Source organism: Coloeus monedula (assembly GCF_965178545.1).
Source record: "Coloeus monedula genome assembly, chromosome: 3".
NCBI classification, from domain to species: domain Eukaryota; kingdom Metazoa; phylum Chordata; class Aves; order Passeriformes; family Corvidae; genus Coloeus; species Coloeus monedula.
In genome coordinates this window covers 118,590,369-118,608,229 of record NC_138783.1, presented here as the reverse complement: position 1 = coordinate 118,608,229, position 17,861 = coordinate 118,590,369, and the positions used below count along the sequence as shown (strand labels likewise).

The 17,861-nt window shown below is 53.7% G+C and overlaps 1 protein-coding gene across 1 annotated transcript; it reads right to left on the bottom strand.

Moving 5' to 3' along the window:
* Window positions 1-9,047: 9,047 nt before the first annotated feature.
* On the bottom strand, window positions 9,048-14,719 carry CLIC6 (chloride intracellular channel 6; the record flags this gene model as incomplete). Its single annotated transcript, XM_082279433.1, has 6 exons — window positions 14,708-14,719; window positions 13,927-14,036; window positions 13,584-13,709; window positions 12,133-12,239; window positions 10,839-11,020; window positions 9,048-9,209 (listed from the first exon to the last, which is right to left on the bottom strand). Exons 2-6 carry the CDS (start codon window positions 13,980-13,982, stop codon window positions 9,048-9,050), a joined length of 633 nt encoding a protein of 210 aa, XP_082135559.1. The 5' UTR covers window positions 13,983-14,036; window positions 14,708-14,719.
* Between the last annotated feature and the right edge of the window lie 3,142 nt (window positions 14,720-17,861).

Sequence of the window (17,861 nt, the reverse complement as noted above, 5' to 3'; positions counted from 1 at the left end):
ATGGAGTCCAATGGGTCGTACTGTTGGGCAGATTCCTGCTGCAACCAAACTAGTGACCATGACACAACATTGGATTCCAGAAGCTGGGAGTTGGGGTACCCTTTCTTCTTGTCCGTGTCTTCGTCCTAAATTCTTATTCCTATTGCTCTTCCACAATATCTTCATCATCTCCTTAGCGTTTGTCTTCTCCATCTTCGTCTTCTTCGTCCTCGTCGTTCCTGTTGCTGTTTGTGACCCAGCTCGCAGTGGTGCCGGCAGCCCCGGGTGTGCCGCAGCCCCGCAGGGAGGGAGGCTCTGGGAGCGATCCCTGCTGTGGGTGCCCTGTGTGTGCTACTCCTCCGGCTGTGGCACCAGGCAGGGACACGGGCACAGCCCCCGCAGCGCCCGCAGCGCCCGCCTGAAGCGGGAGGGACGTTTCCTGGGGGCAGCCGGCTGCCCGCGCAGGGCCTGGGCTCCCAGCGGGGCGGGCGAGGGGCTGGGCGAGCTGTGCGGGGCAGGCACCGGGCTCTCTTCCCCTTGGGCTGTACCTGTTGCTTCCACAGCCATGCATTGCTGCAGGGCATACTCTTCCTCCCGCTGCTGCCTCAGCTCCAGCATCTCCAGCAGCGCCTGGCTCAGCATGTCCCCGGTGATGTTCTGCTCCTGGTACGCTGAAGCCTGGCTGCCGGCCGGGATGTTGAAGGGGACGCTGGGTGGGCTCTGTGTCCCTATTGATGGCCGCTCCTCACTCATTACAGAAGGAGTTGGTGCCTTTTCCTCCTCTGGAGCGAGAGGCTTGGGGGGCTCCTCCACCTCTGCAGTTCCAGCCAGGGCAGCAGCTGCCCCCTGGGAAAGCTCTCGGTCCATGTCGGGGATGGCCGCATCCACTGGGGACAGTGCTGGGTCACTCGGGCTGTCCCGTGGAATCACCTCGATGGCCTCTTCCACTTCGGACAGCTCTGTGTCACTTGGGCTGTCCCCTGGAATGACATCGATGGCCTCTTCCACTTCGGACAGCTCCTCGTCACTTGTGCTGTCCCCAGGAAAGACCTCGATGTCCTCTTCCCATTGGAACAGCTCCTCATCACTTGTGCTATCCCCTGGTGAGAGCTCAATGGCCTCTTCCAATGGGGACGGCTCCCGGTCACTTGTGCTGTCCTGTGGAATGACCTCGATGGCCTCTTCCACTTCAGAGAGCTCCTGGTCACTTGTGCTGCCCCCTGTAGTGACGTCGATGGTCTCTTCCACTTCGGACAGCTCCTCGTCACTTGTGCTGTCCCTGGGAATGACCTCGATGGCCTCTTCCACAGGGGATGGCTCCCGGTCACTTGTCCTGTCCCTCGGAATGGCCTCGATGGCCTCTTCCACTTCGGACAGCTCCTCATCACTTGTGCTGTCCCTGGGAATGACCTCGATGGCCTCTTCCACTGGGGATGGCTCCCGGTCACTTGTGCTGTCCTGTGGAATGACCTCGATGGCCTCTTCCACTTCAGAGAGCTCCTGGTCACTTGTGCTGCCCCCTGTAGTGACGTCGATGGTCTCTTCCACTTCGGACAGCTCCTCGTCACTTGTGCTGTCCCTGGGAATGACCTCGATGGCCTCTTCCACTGGGGACGGCTCCCGGTCACTTGTCCTGTCCCCTGGAATGGCCTCGATGGCCTCTTCCACTTCGGACAGCTCCCGGTCACTTGTGCTGTCCTGTGGAATGACCTCGATGGCCTCTTCCACTGGGGATGGCTCCCGGTCACTTGTCCTGTCCCCTGGAATGGCCTCGATGGCCTCTTCCACTTCGGACAGCTCCTGGTCACTTGTGCTGTCCTGTGGAATGACCTCGATGGCCTCTTCCACTGGGGATGGCTCCTGGTCACTTGTCCTGTCCCCTGGAATGGCCTCGATGGCCTCTTCCACTTCGGACAGCTCCTGGTCACTTGTGCTGTCCTGTGGAATGACCTCGATGGCCTCTTCCACTGGGGATGGCTCCCGGTCACTTGTCCTGTCCCCTGGAATGGCCTCGATGGCCTCTTCCACTTCGGACAGCTCCTGGTCACTTGTGCTGTCCTGTGGAATGACCTCGATGGTCTCTTCCACTTCAGAGATCTCCTGGTCACTTGTGCTGCCCCCTGTAGTGACGTCGATGGTCTCTTCCACTTCGGACAGCTCCTCGTCACTTGTGCTGTCCCCAGGAATGACCTCGATGGCCTCTTCCACGGGGGACGGCTCCCGGTCACTTGTCCTGTCCCCTGGAATGGCCTCGATGGCCTCTTCCACTTCAGACAGCTCCAGGTCAGTGTTGCTGTCCCCTGAGAAGAGCTCGATGTCATCTTCCACTTCAGACAGCTCCTCGTCACTCGTGCTGTCCCCTGGGAAGAGCTCGCTGTCTTCTGTCACTGGGGACAGCTCCTGCTCGCTGCTGTTTTCCCCTTGGGACAGCTCGCTGTCATTTTCCCTTTGGGAATCCTGTTTCTCCAGCACCGTGCCCCTGATGCTGCACTCCATGGCAGGAGTCCCCGAGGGAATGGGCAGCACAGGCAGCAGCTGTGAGCTTGGGGACACTCGGGCTGTGCCCTCCTGGGCCACCCTGAGCAGGGGCAAGAACACCCTGGGCACGGGGGTGTATGGCTGCCAAGGACAGGGGCTGCGGGGCTGAGGCCCCTTCTCCCCTGCACTCCCCAGCTCTGTGTCCCAGCTCCGAGTGTCCCTGGGGCTCACCAGGCAGGGCCGTGGTGGCAGCGGTGCCAGCTGTGGCAGAGGCGGCAGCAGTGGCAGCGTGTCCCCACGGAGGGACAGGGCCTGGCTCTGGCTGCCCTGCGGCGCTGCCCGCGGCTGCCCGAGCTCCACCTGTGGGACCTTGAGGTGTTGGAGCTTTCTGGGTCCCACCTTTGGCTGCCCGAGGTGCACTGGCGGCAGCTTGATGTGCGTCGGTGAGGAGGAGGCGGCGTGGGACGGAGAGGGCTCCCTTGGCAGAGCAAAGATCCTGACCCTCTCCGTCCACTGGCCTCTCTCACTCCTGGCCTCCTCCGCAGGCTCAGCAGTTGGCCTTGGGCGGGCTGGGAGTTGGGTTTCCCCTTCTTCTCCATGTTTTCAATAATCTCTGTTGCTCTCTAGAGCAGACGAGCACAGGGAGCTGCTTCCTCCTCAGAGAACGGCGCTCCTGTGATGGGCACGCAGGGCTCTGCGTCCCTTAGATACCCTCAGCCAGGGCCGGGCTCTCTGATGTCACAAGGGTCTCTGGCCACCACCATGTCCCACATCACAAAGGGCCCTGACACCCCACGCCTGGGTCACAAAGAGCCATCCCCGGCACCCCAAAACAGCGGGGCAGAGAGGAACTGGCTTGGAACAGCCCCGGACTCGTGGCCTTGCGGCCCCTGCTGTGCCCAGAGCCCTGAGGGCCTTTGGCCACGCTCCCACACGACAGCCCCAGCCCCACACTGCAGAGCCCTGCGTTTGCAGGCTGCGCTGGGCAGGGCACGAGGAATTGGCCGCACGGACGTGCCAGGGACTCGTGGGCAGTGGCTCCGCGGCCCGCGGGAGGCCGGGCACCAGGGCTGTCCCTCAGGGCTCTGCCTGGGCACCGGGGCTCGCCAGCGCCTTCAGCAATGGCACCCGGCGGCTCCGAGCGCGCCCTCGGCGCCTTTGCAGGGGACGGGAAGCTGAGCGGGGCAGGGGCACCGCGCAAGGACGGGGCCATCCACAGGCACCTGGACCAGCTTGGTGTTATAAATAAAGTATGTAATTCGTGCTATTATGTATAAAACTGGAATGTAATCAGACCATGTAGAGACAGAGTTTCAAAATCCCTCCACCAGCGCGGCTGAGAGAAAAATTTCACAACACTAAAAGAAGTTCTCTCACAATAAGTGAGGATTCCACCTCGGTGGGGTTAGATCTTATCACCTGGACCTTTGCACCATGAGGACTTGATTACCACCTTCTGATATCTACATCTCATCTGATAAGGAATCGCACATTCCGGGAACTAAAAATAACTGTTCCAGGAACCAGAGATGGCCCATCCATCATCAGAGATGGCCCTTCCATCGCCAGAAATGGCCCACTCATCACCCGGGATGGACAATTGATCAGACCCAGGAAAGGCTTTGGGCAGCCCAACTCCGGGACAAGAAAACTTCAGGAATATGCTAAAATTACGAGAAGAATAGAATTAATTCGGACTCTGCCCAAAAACTGTATAAGAAGGGACCAGCCGAAGCAGCAGTCGTGAACTTGGGAGGTCTGGTGCGATAGAGATCAGATCTGTGCGTGTTCACCCAGCTGCGACCCCGGGCTCTGAGCTGCTTTCCTCGATCGTGGCTTTCTGTGTGACCGATCTTTCGGGCGCGGAATAAAATCTATTTCTTTATTAAATTGAATTTGGCTGAATTTCTGCACTTCATTGAGAAGTGGGAGCACGAGAAGCTGGCGCGGTCCCACAAGGCCAGGGGCCAGGTGCCGCCCCAGGGCCGGGCAATGCCTCAGGCAGCGACTCTTGCAGGTCTCCCCTCGCCTGTGCGGCGCCTCGGGGACAGAGCCCGGGGCCGGGGCTCGGGCCCTGCTGCCACCAGGGCGCTGCCGAGCGCTCCCCGCCCGCCGGGGCCGGGCCCGGGCGCTGAGGGAGCGGCGCCGCCATTGCTGCCGCCCTCAGGGGCTCTGAGGGGAGCGCGGCTCCCGCCGGCCCCGCTCCGCCCGCACACGCAACAGGAACATGAAGCACAAAGCCGGACGGGGCTGGGAATTGTGTCCGTGCGCTTCCAAATGCACACGGACAGCGGCCCCAAGGGCTGGGCTCGGCTGCGGCAGCATCGCCACGCGGCTGCCCCAGGCCCTAAATGCCCTGTGCAGATAGCGGCGCCGGGCTGTGCGATGGCACACGGAACACACGGGGTTCCGCCTCTTCGGGAGAAAGAAACGAGTGCTTTAGCCTATTTGGGAGAGAAAACTACTATCGATGGCACTCGTCTGTTGTACGTGGGGTTCAAAAGCATAACAAATACTAGAAAGTTATAATTAGAAATACATGAGGGTCAAAAGTCATAGAGAGGTAGTTGGGAGCAGCATCTCTACTGACAAGAGATATAAAAAAAGAAAAACTATTCTATGAAAAAGTCTTTCTTCTGCAGTTCTGTCACTTGTTGCTCTTGCTTTTTGAAACTTTTAAATTTCTTGTTCCCTGTGATCTGCTTGCTTTTGCAAACGTTGAAGCTAAAATGAGCAAGGTCGGGAAAAAACCAACAGCTGGGTACAAAGCTTCAGAGTCAAGGTGGAACAAGTGGAGGATTCACACGTGCTCAAAAGCATCTCTCCTCTCCGAGGCTGCATGGCAGCACGCAAGGAGCAAAATCAGAGTTGCTCCTGTTGTCACAGTAGAAATGCCTCCTGTGCAGATTCCTGCTGCAACCAAACTAGTGACCATGACACAACATTGGATTCCAGAAGCTGGGAGTTGGGGTACCCTTTCTTCTTGTCCGTGTCTTCGTCCTAAATTCTTATTCCTATTGCTCTTCCACAATATCTTCATCGTCTCCTTAGCGTTTGTCTTCTCCATCTTCGTCTTCTTCGTCCTCGTCGTTCCTGTTGCTGTTTGTGACCCAGCTCGCAGTGGTGCCGGCAGCCCCGGGTGTGCCGCAGCCCCGCAGGGAGGGAGGCTCTGGGAGCGATCCCTGCTGTGGGTGCCCTGTGTGTGCTACTCCTCCGGCTGTGGCACCAGGCAGGGACACGGGCACAGCCCCCGCAGCGCCCGCAGCGCCCGCCTGAAGCGGGAGGGACGTTTCCTGGGGGCAGCCGGCTGCCCGCGCAGGGCCTGGGCTCCCAGCGGGGCGGGCGAGGGGCTGGGCGAGCTGTGCGGGGCAGGCACCGGGCTCTCTTCCCTTGCTGCTGTAACTGCTGCTTCCCTTTCTGCAGCAATCCATGGTTCCAGGGCATCCCGTGCCTCCCGCTGCTGCCTCAGTGCCTGGATCTCCAGCAGAGCCTTGCTCAGGGTCTCACTGGTGATGTTTTGGTTCACGTACAGCCGAGCCTGGCTGCTGGCCGCAGTATTGAATAGGACAGCGAGTGGGCTCTCTGTCCCTAGTGATGTCCTCTCCTCACTGACAAAAGGAGGAGCTGCTGCCTTTTCCTCCTCCAGAGCGAGAGCCTCAGAGGCTCGTCCTGCTGAGCAGCTCCGGCCGGGGCAGCAGCCGCTGGCTTGGTTTCTGTGGGACCCTGCGGGGCAGGAGAGGCGCTGGGCAGAGCATGGGCTGCCTCTGCTGCCGCCTCTGCGCCCACGTGCCTGGAACAGCTGGGTCCCTCCAGGGAGTCCTCTTCATCCACCAAGCCCAAGGGTTTGTTGCAGATGTTGTCCCCTTGGGACAGCTCTTGGATGCTGCAGTGTTTCCCTCTGGAAAGCACATTGTCACCGACATTGAATTCAAGAGATGACGTGGAGTCCATGGGGCCCCTGGTTGGTCATTGCCCTATTTCTGTTGGGAGAGTCCTTGGCATCTGTCATGTTTGTCCTCTTCCTTCCCCTCTGCACCATAATGGTTGGCACCACTGGGAGCTGGGTCACAAACAGGAACAGGAAGATGAAGAACAATAACAGGAAGAAGAATACTTTAAAACTACAAAGAAGGATTGTAATAAGAATAAGAATTTAAAAATACATAGAAGAAGAAGAGGAATAAGAATTTGAATTTATATCTACATAGAAGAAGAAAAGAAGAAGAGAAGTAAGAATAAGGGGAATATGAAGAATAATTTAAGGATAGATAAATGAAGACAAATCTAATGAATAAGTAAAATCAGCAAATAATTAGTATTTATTGAATCTTTATATTACAGTCTATGATATAAAAACATGAATATACAATATATTGTAATAAAATAGATTATAATTTCCCAGGACATAAGCAAAGAAAGATAGAACACTGTTCAAATTACGGAAAAATTTGTATATTTGCTAATAAAATTTGTAAGGCATAAGAAAAGAGTATACAGATTTCATTTCTTGTCTCTCAGAGGAACTGATGTATTTTCAAACTCAGTCCCAGTGAGGCCCCTGTGAGCAGCGGCTGCTCAGCAGAAAGCAGCGTTGGAGTCACTTCTGGAGCCCGTCCGACTTCTCCAGCGACAGAACGGGTGGCGTTGGCAGGGGCCTTAAAGCTCATGGAGTTCCAGCTGATTATCTCCGGCTCTGTGTCTCCCCCTCTCTGACAGGTGTTTGCTCTTTCTCCCTCCCTCCCTCCCTCCCACTTCTTGAGAAATCAAGTCTGTGTTGTTGGGTAAGATCCCAGTGTTGCCGTCCTCTGGTCTCAGTTGCCCTTAAGTGGGGCAGAGGCATCTCTCCCTCACCTGATCGTGACACGTGGGCAGGGACACCTTCCACTGTCCCAGGTGGCTCCAAGCCCCAGTGTCCAAGCTGGCCTGGGACACTTCCAGGGATCCAGGGGCAGCCCCAGCTGCTGTGGGCACCCTGTGCCCGGGCCTCTCCTCCCTCAGAGGGAAGAATTCCTTCCGAAAAACCCCTCAGAGTTCAGTCCCTGGAGCCAGGCTGGGTGTGTTCCTCACCAGTCCTGCCTGCCCTGAGCAGCCTTGTGCCAGGCGGGAGGGGTTGCCCCGGTGCAGCCGCAGCTGAGGCAGCAGCAGCTCTGTGTTGTTCCTGACACATCCCTGTGGGAGCAGCTGGACAGGGCTGTGCAGCCAAAGACCCCAAATCACCGCCCACCCAGCAATGGAGCAGCAGCGGAGCACTGGGGCTGTTCTGCTCTTCCTGGGCAGCCCCGCAGGGCTCAGTGCCGGGCAGCTGTGGCTGGAGCCCGGTGTTGGCACGTCCAGCCTCGGGGCTGCTCCTGGGCTTCTCCAGGGCAGGGGCTTTCTCCGGGATTAAGTTTTCCTTCTTCTGTAGGATAACTTCTACAGAATCCCAGGATCCCTGAGGCTGGAAAAGCCCTCCCAGCCCAGCCAGGCCCAGCTGTGCCCCATGCCCACCTTGTCCCCAGCCCAGAGCACTGAGTGCCACCTCCAGCCCTTCCTGGGACACCTCCAGGGATGGGCACTCCAAACCTCCCTGGGCAGCCCCTGCCAAGGCCTGAGCTCCCTTTCCATGGGGAAATTCCTGCTGCTGTCCACCCTGAGCCTGCCCTGGCCCAGCCTGAGGCCGTTCCCTCTCCTCCTGTCCCTGTTCCATGGGAGCAGAGCCCGATCCCCCCGGCTGCCCCCTCCTGTCAGAGGGTACACAAGGAATGTTCCTTTCTTAGGCCCTCTCCTGCTCCTCTTTGCTTTCCAAAACCAAATAAAGATCCCTGAAGGAGGACAAAGAAATCCCACATGAGTATTTAGGACTGTATGTTCACTCATTTTTTCTGTGTACAGCAACAACCAAGTGTCTCCCTCCTCCCTTGCCCAATACCCAATGCCAGTGTCTCTCTCTCTCTCTGGGAGCACCAGGAGGGAAGTTCGAGGACTTATCCAGCCCTGAGAGGGGAAGGCAGGAATTCTCTCTTTCTTTCTCTCCCTCAACAAAGGAGACTCCCGCAATGGGAAGAGGAATTGTTCTTGGTGGAGCTGCCCTGCAGGGTTCTAGCCCAGATGAGAGGCTTGGGGAAGGTCAGATGTGGTCCCACCTGCAGGTTGGGCTCCCTCCAGCTCAATCAGGGGCTTCTGGGTCAGAGCAGTGAAGCAAAGAGAAACCATGCAATCAAAGGTGAAGTTGGGTAACAAATGTGAAACAGAGACCAGAGGCAGCACTAATGACAGGTTTAAGGTGTTCAAGCAGGGCTTTTTCTTCTCAAAATTCAGTGCTTTCGTCTGTGGTATTGCTCTGTGTGACTTATATTGCTTCCCTAAATCCTACAACTCTTTACTATTGATGGATGCCTTTTCCTTGGAATGGACAACCGACATTCCAGTGCGCAAGACACACAAACACACACACACATCATTTAAGAAGGAGTAAATAATGCAATACAATCATTATAAAAGGATTGGCCAATAGCAGAACTTAAAATCACACTGCAGAATCTCTGCTGGTTTTTGCTTTTCCAGCTTGGCTGTTGCCCATCACAGAAGCAATAAACAGAGGCATCTTCTGGTTACTTCATTCTCTTTGCCACATCCAAATATGCATATTCAATCTCCTGGTCAGCAGGGCACGTGTTTGTAAATTCATCTCTTGCGTATGCATTTTTCAAGTATCTCGAAATCCCTGTCATTTCAGGTGGAAAATGAAAATTTCGGTATTTTTTTGCAACAACCTTTCATTGAAAGAAAAAAAGAAAAAAAAAGTAAAATATCATTACACATATAATCTGCAAAACCCCCAAACATCCCAAGCCTACTCTTTCTGCCCATTTTCCATTTCCAGTATGTGAGTCTGGTGTTGCTGGCGACAAAGGGGAAGAAGAGGGAAAGACCTAAGAAGAAGATATGGGATGAAGAAAGCTGCTGAACTCACTGTAAAAGATTTGTTCGGTGTGTGTATATCTATATCTAGCTAAAGATATGCAAAGCTACATGGATCAGTAGAACATACTGGAAGAGACACAGGTTAAACCAGCAAACTTAAGCCCGAATTAACAGAATAATCCTACAGGAATAAATTGGCCCATACTTGGAAACTTTCACTGAAACAGGAAAAATTTGTATTTTGTATTTAAATCCTTAATTTCAAGTGATCAGGGAAAACAGCTCTTGGCTGATCCCTAATCCCTGCCTGCAGGCAGCAAGAGTGATGTGACAGTGTGACATTCCTCCTCTGTCCTTCTCCAGACTTTCACCTGACCCGAGGGGATTCTCCTCGTGCTGGCCCTGGCTGCCTCTCAGGGTTTGCCATGCCTGAGCATGGGAAAAGGCTCATCCCTGGCTGCTCTCTGCAATGGCATCAACCAGGAGAAGTCTGGGCAAAGTTTTCACTTGTGGAGGTGTCGGAAAGCGACTCTTCCTCTGACAAAGCAGGAGTCTAACAGGAAACTTCCTGAAGTGACCTTGTTTGTTTGTTTGAAAACCAATGACATTCCAGTGTGGTCATTTCTCTTCCAGAATAGAATCACAGAATGGTTTGGGTCAGAAGGGGCCTTAAAGATCATCTTATTCCATCCCTGCCATGGGCAGGGACACCTCCCACTGTCCCAGGCTGCTCCAAGCCCCAATGTCCAGCCTGGCCTTGGGCACTGCCAGGGATCCAGGGGCAGCCCCAGCTGCTCTGGGCACCCTGTGCCAGGGCCTGCCCACCCTCCCAAGGAGGAATTTCTTCCAGATACCCTATTTAACCCTTCTCTCCTTCAGCTCAAGGCCATTCCCCCTCGTCCTGTCACTCCATGCCCTTATGAAAAATCCCTCTCCAGCCTTCTGGGCTATGACAACACCAGTCCCAGGTCACTGGAGCTGTTCAGGTGTGTGTGGATGCTCCACAGCCCTGCAAGAGGAGGTGTGGAGCCTTACCTGGGAGGCAGCGGGTGGAGGCCACCCTGTCACCCTGACTGGTACCAGTGGGGATTCTCAGCAAAGCCAGAATTGGAGATTAAACATGGGAGAGACAGAAATTGGGGTGGACAGTACAATCTAACCTTCCTTGGCTGTGGTCATGTGCACTTTGCATGTGACATGCAGATGAGAACACTTCTCTGCAGCCCTGAATCCAGCGCTCATTGCATCCCTGTGGCTGTGAGCAGCTCAGCCACTGCAGTCACAGCACAGACACGACACAGCTCCTCCACACCTACAACCATCAAAGTGAGGATCTGCCCGGCTGTGCTGAAAGGAAATGGCCTCAGTGTCCATGGGTGTGGCCTCAGGACAGAGAAAGGATCCCTCTGCCTTCTAGAAAAGGATTTAAGCTGCTGTGCTTCCCTTCCCTCCAGGAGGCTAAAAAAGCACAGGCAAACCTTGATTATGTGGAGCTTTGGTAGGAGGTTGCAATCCGCTAAAGTGAGCTCATCTCCGTCCAGGAATTTCCGGCTGGAAACACTGATCTCCTCCGTGCTGTAAGCATCGATTTCATCAGGCAAGGGGCTATTTAAATAGTTGTCCAGCTTCTTCAGGGCTTTAAGCAAGGATTTTTCCAAATCTGGGTTAAGAGAATAAAAAGATCGTTCAAGCCTGTACCAAGGGCCCTGTGGCACCAAGCAACTCCTGCATCCTGTCTCCTGGCAGCAACCCAGACATCTGGCTGTGCCAACTCCTGCAATTCCTTCATCCTAGGCTTAAACCTTAATGCTGGGATAAGGGCTCTAAGGAGCTAAAGGGAGTTCTGGGAAAAACCACCCTGGGCCTGTGTTACCAGGAATGGCTCCTCAAACCCTCTGTGGGGCGGGGTTTGGCACCGTGGCCTGGCTCTGCCTTCACACTGACTCCTGCCTGGGGAGCCACGGGGCCAGTGCTTGCCCACAGGCAGGGCAGCACAGCTGGAGTGACAACAGCAAGTCCCTGGGATGCCACTTTGGGCTGTACAAAGCCAGCCCAGGGAATAGGCCTGAGAGCTGAAGGACAGAGACAGAATCCTGGAATGGTTTAAGTTGGAAGGGACCTCAAAGCTCATCCAGTGCCACCCCGTGCCATGGGCAGGGACACCTTCCACTGTCACTTAAGAGTTGGACTTGATGATCCTTGTGGGTCCCTTCCAACCAAGAATATTCTATGCATTCTATTCTACCCCAGGGTGCCCCAAGCCCTGTCCAGCCTGGCCCTGGACACTTCCAGGGATGGGAGACCACAACCAACCTGTGCCAGGGCCTCACCACCCTCACAGGAAAGGATTTCTCCTTAATATTTAATCTAACCCTGCCCTCCTCCAGCCTAGGGCAAGTCCATGGTGGTCATGAGGGTCCTGCTTTAGGGATGTGCCAAGGGGCTGGAGTCCTCAGTATTTATGGACATAGGGAATCTCTCACTTCCAGAGGGCTGTGCTTTTGGCAAAGCTGTGGGGAAGGTGCAGCCTCACAGACCCCAGAGCTGAAGGAATGAGGAGAGGCTGGAATTGGTGCTCCCATGGTGACAGCAGTATCTGCTTTCACCAATGCTGGGAATCCTCGACTAAAGGAGGGAACAGGCGCCGATTTCCACAGCCTCCATGCTCTGGAAAATCCCTGAGCTGGAAATGGGACACCTCCAGCAGTGTCCTACAGTTGCACAGGTCTGGTTTCTCCCTCCCAGGGCTGACGACAGGACTGCAGCACCTACTTTCATTTGCATCTTTTCTTGGGTTCTTTATAAACGCAGAGAATTTTGCAAAGACATCATTTCCTGCAGAGTTCGACTCGGGGTGCTTCGGTGCAAGTTTGGGATACCTAAGAAGTTCAAAGAAACAAAAAGAAGCTATCCAATTAGCCTTTATTTTTGTCTCCGCTAATTAATACACATTTATTTGTAGGGTGACCACATACAGCCACACAGGACTCAAAGGGAGCCATCCTAAACTCAGTATCACCTACTTTAAACCCTACCTAAATCATCTTTTCCTGAGGGCAATGGGAAATGGCTGTTATTGCTGCAAGCACTGCCCAAACATCCCAGGTTTACTTCCAGGCTTTCTCCTCCAGAGGTGAGGCTGCCTGGAACGTGGCTCCTGCCATGAGGAGGAGTGGAGGGAAAATCCCCACTCGCAGAAGCTGCTGCTCCTCTCAGGCTCCTGGCCCAGCCCACTCGGGCATCAGCAAGGTGACAGCAGCCATTCCAGGAGCTGTAGCTGCCAGGGATGGATAAGGGTGGAAAAAAGTGGAGGGAAGCAGCTGCTTCCCTGGTTTAAGTCAGGTTTGGCTGCTTGAGAAGGGAGCACAGGGAGGGATGGATATCCCAGGAGAGAAAATATCTGTGGGGTAGGGGACACAATGCTGGGACAGTGGAGGGACAGCATGGTTTGGGGGAGGACAAATCCAAAACTCAGACCCTCACGTGCAGCCTGATGGACCCACGTGGACACTCTGAAAGAGCCCCAGCACGTCCATTGTGCACGAGGCGCTCACTGCCCTTGGCTCCACAGAATCCCAGAATCATCAGGGCTGGAAAACACCTTCAGCATCATTCCCCAGCATCACCCCAAACCATGTCCCCAAGGCCCACGTCCAGATGACTGGAACACTTCCAGAGATGGTGATCCACCCTGGGCAGCTCATTCCAATGCCTGACCACTCACAAAGGCCAAACATTTTTCCAGTCTCCAATCTGAACCTCCCTTGGCACAACTTGAGGCCATTTCCTCTCATCCCTTCACTTGGGACACAGCAGAAGAGCCCAACCCCACCTCACTGCAGCATCCTTCAGGTGGTTTTAGAGAGCAGTGAGGTCCCCCTGAGCCTCCAAGCCCCTGCACCCAGGAAGCACAATTATTTGTAAGGTGTGAAGAGGGAAAGCTCAAACGATCCCAAGCAGAGGAACAAGGTCAGGCTTCTGCAGCAGCCCCCAGCTTTCCACATGATGGATTCCATGCCCTGGGAATGACTCAGCAGTGAGCTCGGGGTGAAGGACAGCAGTGGGAGCAGCACAGCTGTGACTTGGGGACACCCCGGGGACACCCCAGTGACACCCCCGGCTCCAGCTCTGTCTCACAGCAGCCGAAGTCACCCCTGAGCTGGACCAGCCCCCTGGGACCCCCCGACACGTGCAGCTCCCCCAGGGGAGCGGGAATGCGGTACCGGGGCGGCGCCAGCTTTTCCTCCAAGAATTCCTCGATCTTGTTGACGTCGGTTTTCACTTCCCCGTCAAAAGTCATGAACGGGGGGTTGGTGCCCGGGGCCAGGTTCTGCAGGTCCGCTGGTTTTCTGGGAAAGAAAAAGTCATAGAAAGTCCCTCTCCTTCCTTTTTATGAGCCCCTTTAGGCACTGGAAGGGGCTCTAAGGTCTCCTCGGAACTGTTTCTTCTCCAGGATGGACACACCCAGCTCTCCCAGCCTGGCAGAGGAGTCACCCTTTAAAATCCCCCTTTTGGAAAAGTTGTGCTAAAAAGTTAAGATCTCAGAATTAAAAGTCACAATCTCACCTTTTCAAATCCACGGTTGTGACATTAAATATGACACCTTTGAGCCACAGGATCATAAAGAGGCGCTGAGAGAACGGGCAGTTTCCAATACTTTCCCCATCACTGCCAGCCTACAATTGGAAAAATTCCGAATTATAAATACATCTGTGTATAAATCACAGCAGTCTCTCCAAAGGAAACAGCCTCCAGCTCATTTGTCTGCATGAACATAAATCTGCACAAGTCACTACAAGATTAAAACAAGTTAAATCAGCTTATGAGCACAGGAAGGGAACAGAGAAATATTTACCAGCCTAAAGAGAGATGTGATGTCTAAAGCACTGAAGAGAACAAGCAGAATCAATCAATCAATTAATTAAGAATATCACACTGAAGGGCTCTGGGAGCCCTGGAGACGGTGGCCACAGAAGTGTTGCTCTCATGTAATTTATACTGCAATTTGTTAAGCGGCTTTGTTAAAATGAGGCAAAGTCTTGCAGAGGTGCTACTGAGTGAGACTTCATGTGACACTGCAAGAGATCAGGGGTCTCATTTTTAAGCCCTTCACATGATTCTCCTAAAGCACAGCTTTAAAAGTTAGGTTAAATGTCAGGGGTAGACATATAAAAACCCAAGTGTCTCATTTATTCAGTTAATTCATTAAGGTTTGCAGCCCTCGTAACCCAACAAGACACATGAATTAGACCAGTTCTGTCTGTCCTTTTCCCCTCGCTCACTGCTATCAAACAAATCTCAGATACAGCAAAAACCCCTCCATGAACACACACTGGACAGTGCTCACCTTCACAAAGAGCTCGATGGCTGGAAACGAGGGCCTGGCCTGGAGCAGGCAGGAGCTCAAGGGATGCATGGCAAGGACTGGATAAATTGTCTGGTTCTCCCTGTGAACCCAAAGAATCTCCCAGGACAAATCCCTGTGGTCTCTGCCCCTGGTACTGCAGCAACCACTGGGAAAACCAGGAGTGCCTCCAGCACTGTTGGGGGATGAGAACTCTCAGAAATGCTACAGCAGTTGGACTGCTGGGTTAGAGAAGTCTTGTTTCTGTCGGGAAAGCCTTGTTTCGTAGGTGGCAAAGCTGAGAGCTGCTCAAAAGCTGCCATTGTGGTTTTCCTCCTACTCAGAGCACTGCTCTGCAGCGCTGAGCAGCTTCCAGCAGCCAGGAGACACAAAACTGCTGTGGATCCTGTAAACAATGAGCCTGAAACGCTGCCAGCATGGCTCAGAACGGAGCTAAATGCACAACAGCACCATTTGATCTCATCCTGCCTCTGACGTCAGGTGTTACCCACCCCAAAGGAAAGGTGAAGGGTCTCATGGTGACTCCTCGGTGCTGGGAATGGGCACCCCCACCCTCTGCCAGGCTGCACCCAGGGGAGAAGCAGCAGCCTGGGGACACTGTTTGGGATGGGCCCTGTCTGGAGGAGCAGGCAGGTGCGTCCGGAGATGAGCTGGATCCCACCAGCTCCTGCCCAGCTGGCTCTCTGGAAGTGGAGGTGATGCCACAAACCCGCTGCCCTTGCCCAGCTGTGCACCCAACATAATTCCAGACTGGTTTGGATCGGGAGGGACCTTAAAGATCACCCAGTGCCACCCCTACCATAGCAGGGACATCTTCCACTATCCCTGGGTGCTCCAAACTCCATCCAAACTGGCCTGGGACACTTCCAGGGATGGGGAATCCACAACCTCTCTGAGCAACCTGTGCCAGGGCCTCACAGGCTGTGCTGGGTATGCTGTGGGTCCTCTGAACTGGAGAGTAAAAAAAAATCAGGGGAACTGAGGCACTTTGGGCAGCTGAGCCAGCCATGGCAGAGCTGAGGTGACCAAGTGTCTTCCTGAGGATGCAGGGAGATGTTTGTCCCTTCTGGAGCAGCTGTGGAACAGCAGGATCCCTGTTGTGGTGATCTGGGAGTGCCTTTGACACCGCATTTCCCAAGGCACCAGCTCTACCCAGGACGAGCTCGGAGACAGAGGGTGGGGATAAGGAGAGGCCTTTGACTGAGGACCAACAGGATGTGAGCTCTGCTGTGGAGAACCTGAGGGGATTTTGCTGATACAGCACAGGGGATCAGACTGATCACAGAATCCCAGATTTACTGAGGTGGGAAGAGCCCTCCAGGATCACCCAGTGCCACCCCAGCAGCACCAGCAGCACCCCAAAGCCTGTCCCCAAGGGCCACATCCAGACTCCTCCTGAGCACTCCCAGAGACAGTGACTCCAGCACTCCCTGGGCACCTCATCCCAAGGCCTCACCACTCTGGCAGGGAAAAATTGTTTCCAATCTCCAACCTGAGCCTGCCCTGGTGCCATTGGAGGCCATTTCCTCTCCCCCTGTCCCTGCCCCCTCCTGTCAAGGACTTGTGCAGAGCCACAAGGTCCCCCCTGAGCCTCCTTTGCTCCAGCCTGAGCCCCTTTCCCAGCTCCCTCAGCTGCTCCCGGTGTTTTCTAGACCCTAAATGTCTATTTTCTAGATGTAACTGTGTTCTGGCAGTGTGCTGTGACAGATACCCTCTTTTAACTAAAAAAAAATTAAATTTAAGGTTTAATTATAATTTTTCTTCAATTTTAAAGGTTGCTCAATGCTCCCCCCCCATCCCTGGAAGTGTCCAAGGCCAGGTTGGAGCACCCTGGAGTAGTGGAAGGTGTCCCTGGCCATGGCAGGGGGTGGAATGGGATGATCCTTAAGGTCCCTTCCGACCCAATTCACTCTGGGATTCCATGAACAAAATACCCCATCTGCTCCTGAAGGACACAGTGTTTTTTACACCCTTGATGACTGTGCAGTGTTTCTGCAGATTTCTACACGACTCAAACACTGAAAACCCCACTGAATTTACTTCTGTTTCAGCAATATTAAAATACATACAGTAAATATATTAAATTTATATCGTGGCTATATAAAACCTTTTAAAAATCCAAAATTACTTCTGTCGGGCAATATTAGTGCTGTTAAAAAATTAAAATTACAATTAATTTTGGTTCACTGGATGCAACTCTAATGAACTTATTAACATTTTATGTGGTGTTCAGACGCAGCACACGCTCAGATCACATCCAATCCAAAGCTTTTTGTCAGGAAGGGATCACCTGGAATTCTCTCTCTGCTGTCATTCCGTGGCCTCAGGCTGGAGCACGAACACCCAAACACTGCATTTTACAGAATCCTTTTGATGCCACCTACTGGCCTTGAAATGTTGCTCTGGAGAGCATTTGAGATGCTGAAATTGTAATTCCAGGCTAAATTTGAAGCTACAGCAGCTGCAATAAAAGTACGTTTTCATGGGGAAAGTACTGATGTTGCCACTTAGTATTCCACTGCTTTTAAACAGCCCCAGAACTCTGCCTACCCACCAACATCCAACACTAAAAGCAGATGTTTCAGCCGCTGTTTATTTTTTTCAGCCAAGTAGAAGAAAAAGAAAAATCATCTTTAAAATGTGATTTCTGGTGATTTCTGCAGAGAAATTGTATTTTTGGTACTTCTGGGGTTGACTCTTGCTGTGTGTCACATCCCCAAAGTGAAGTTCAACAAGAGAGGTGTGAAAACAGCAGCTGGACACTCCTTCAGGGGGAAAAAAGATAAAAAAAGGATTTTCCCTTCATTTTTTTCTCCTACGAGAAAAATAAACACCTCCCACTGTCCCAGGCTGCTCCAAGCCCCATCTAAGCTGGCCTTGGGCACTTCCAAGGATCCAGGGCCTCCCCACCCTCCCAGAGAACAATTCCTTCCCAAGATCCTATCCAGCCCTGTCCTCTGGCCAAGTTTTCCTTTCTCCTCATGGACACAGGGAAACAAACCTTCGGAGCAGCATCCAGGCACTATGAATTCAGTACTGAACAAATACAGAATGAAAAGTCTGCTCCCCACTTAAAAAGCCAACTGAAAATATTTATACAAACCATTAGCAGGGATGTGGGAATGGCAGGGGATTT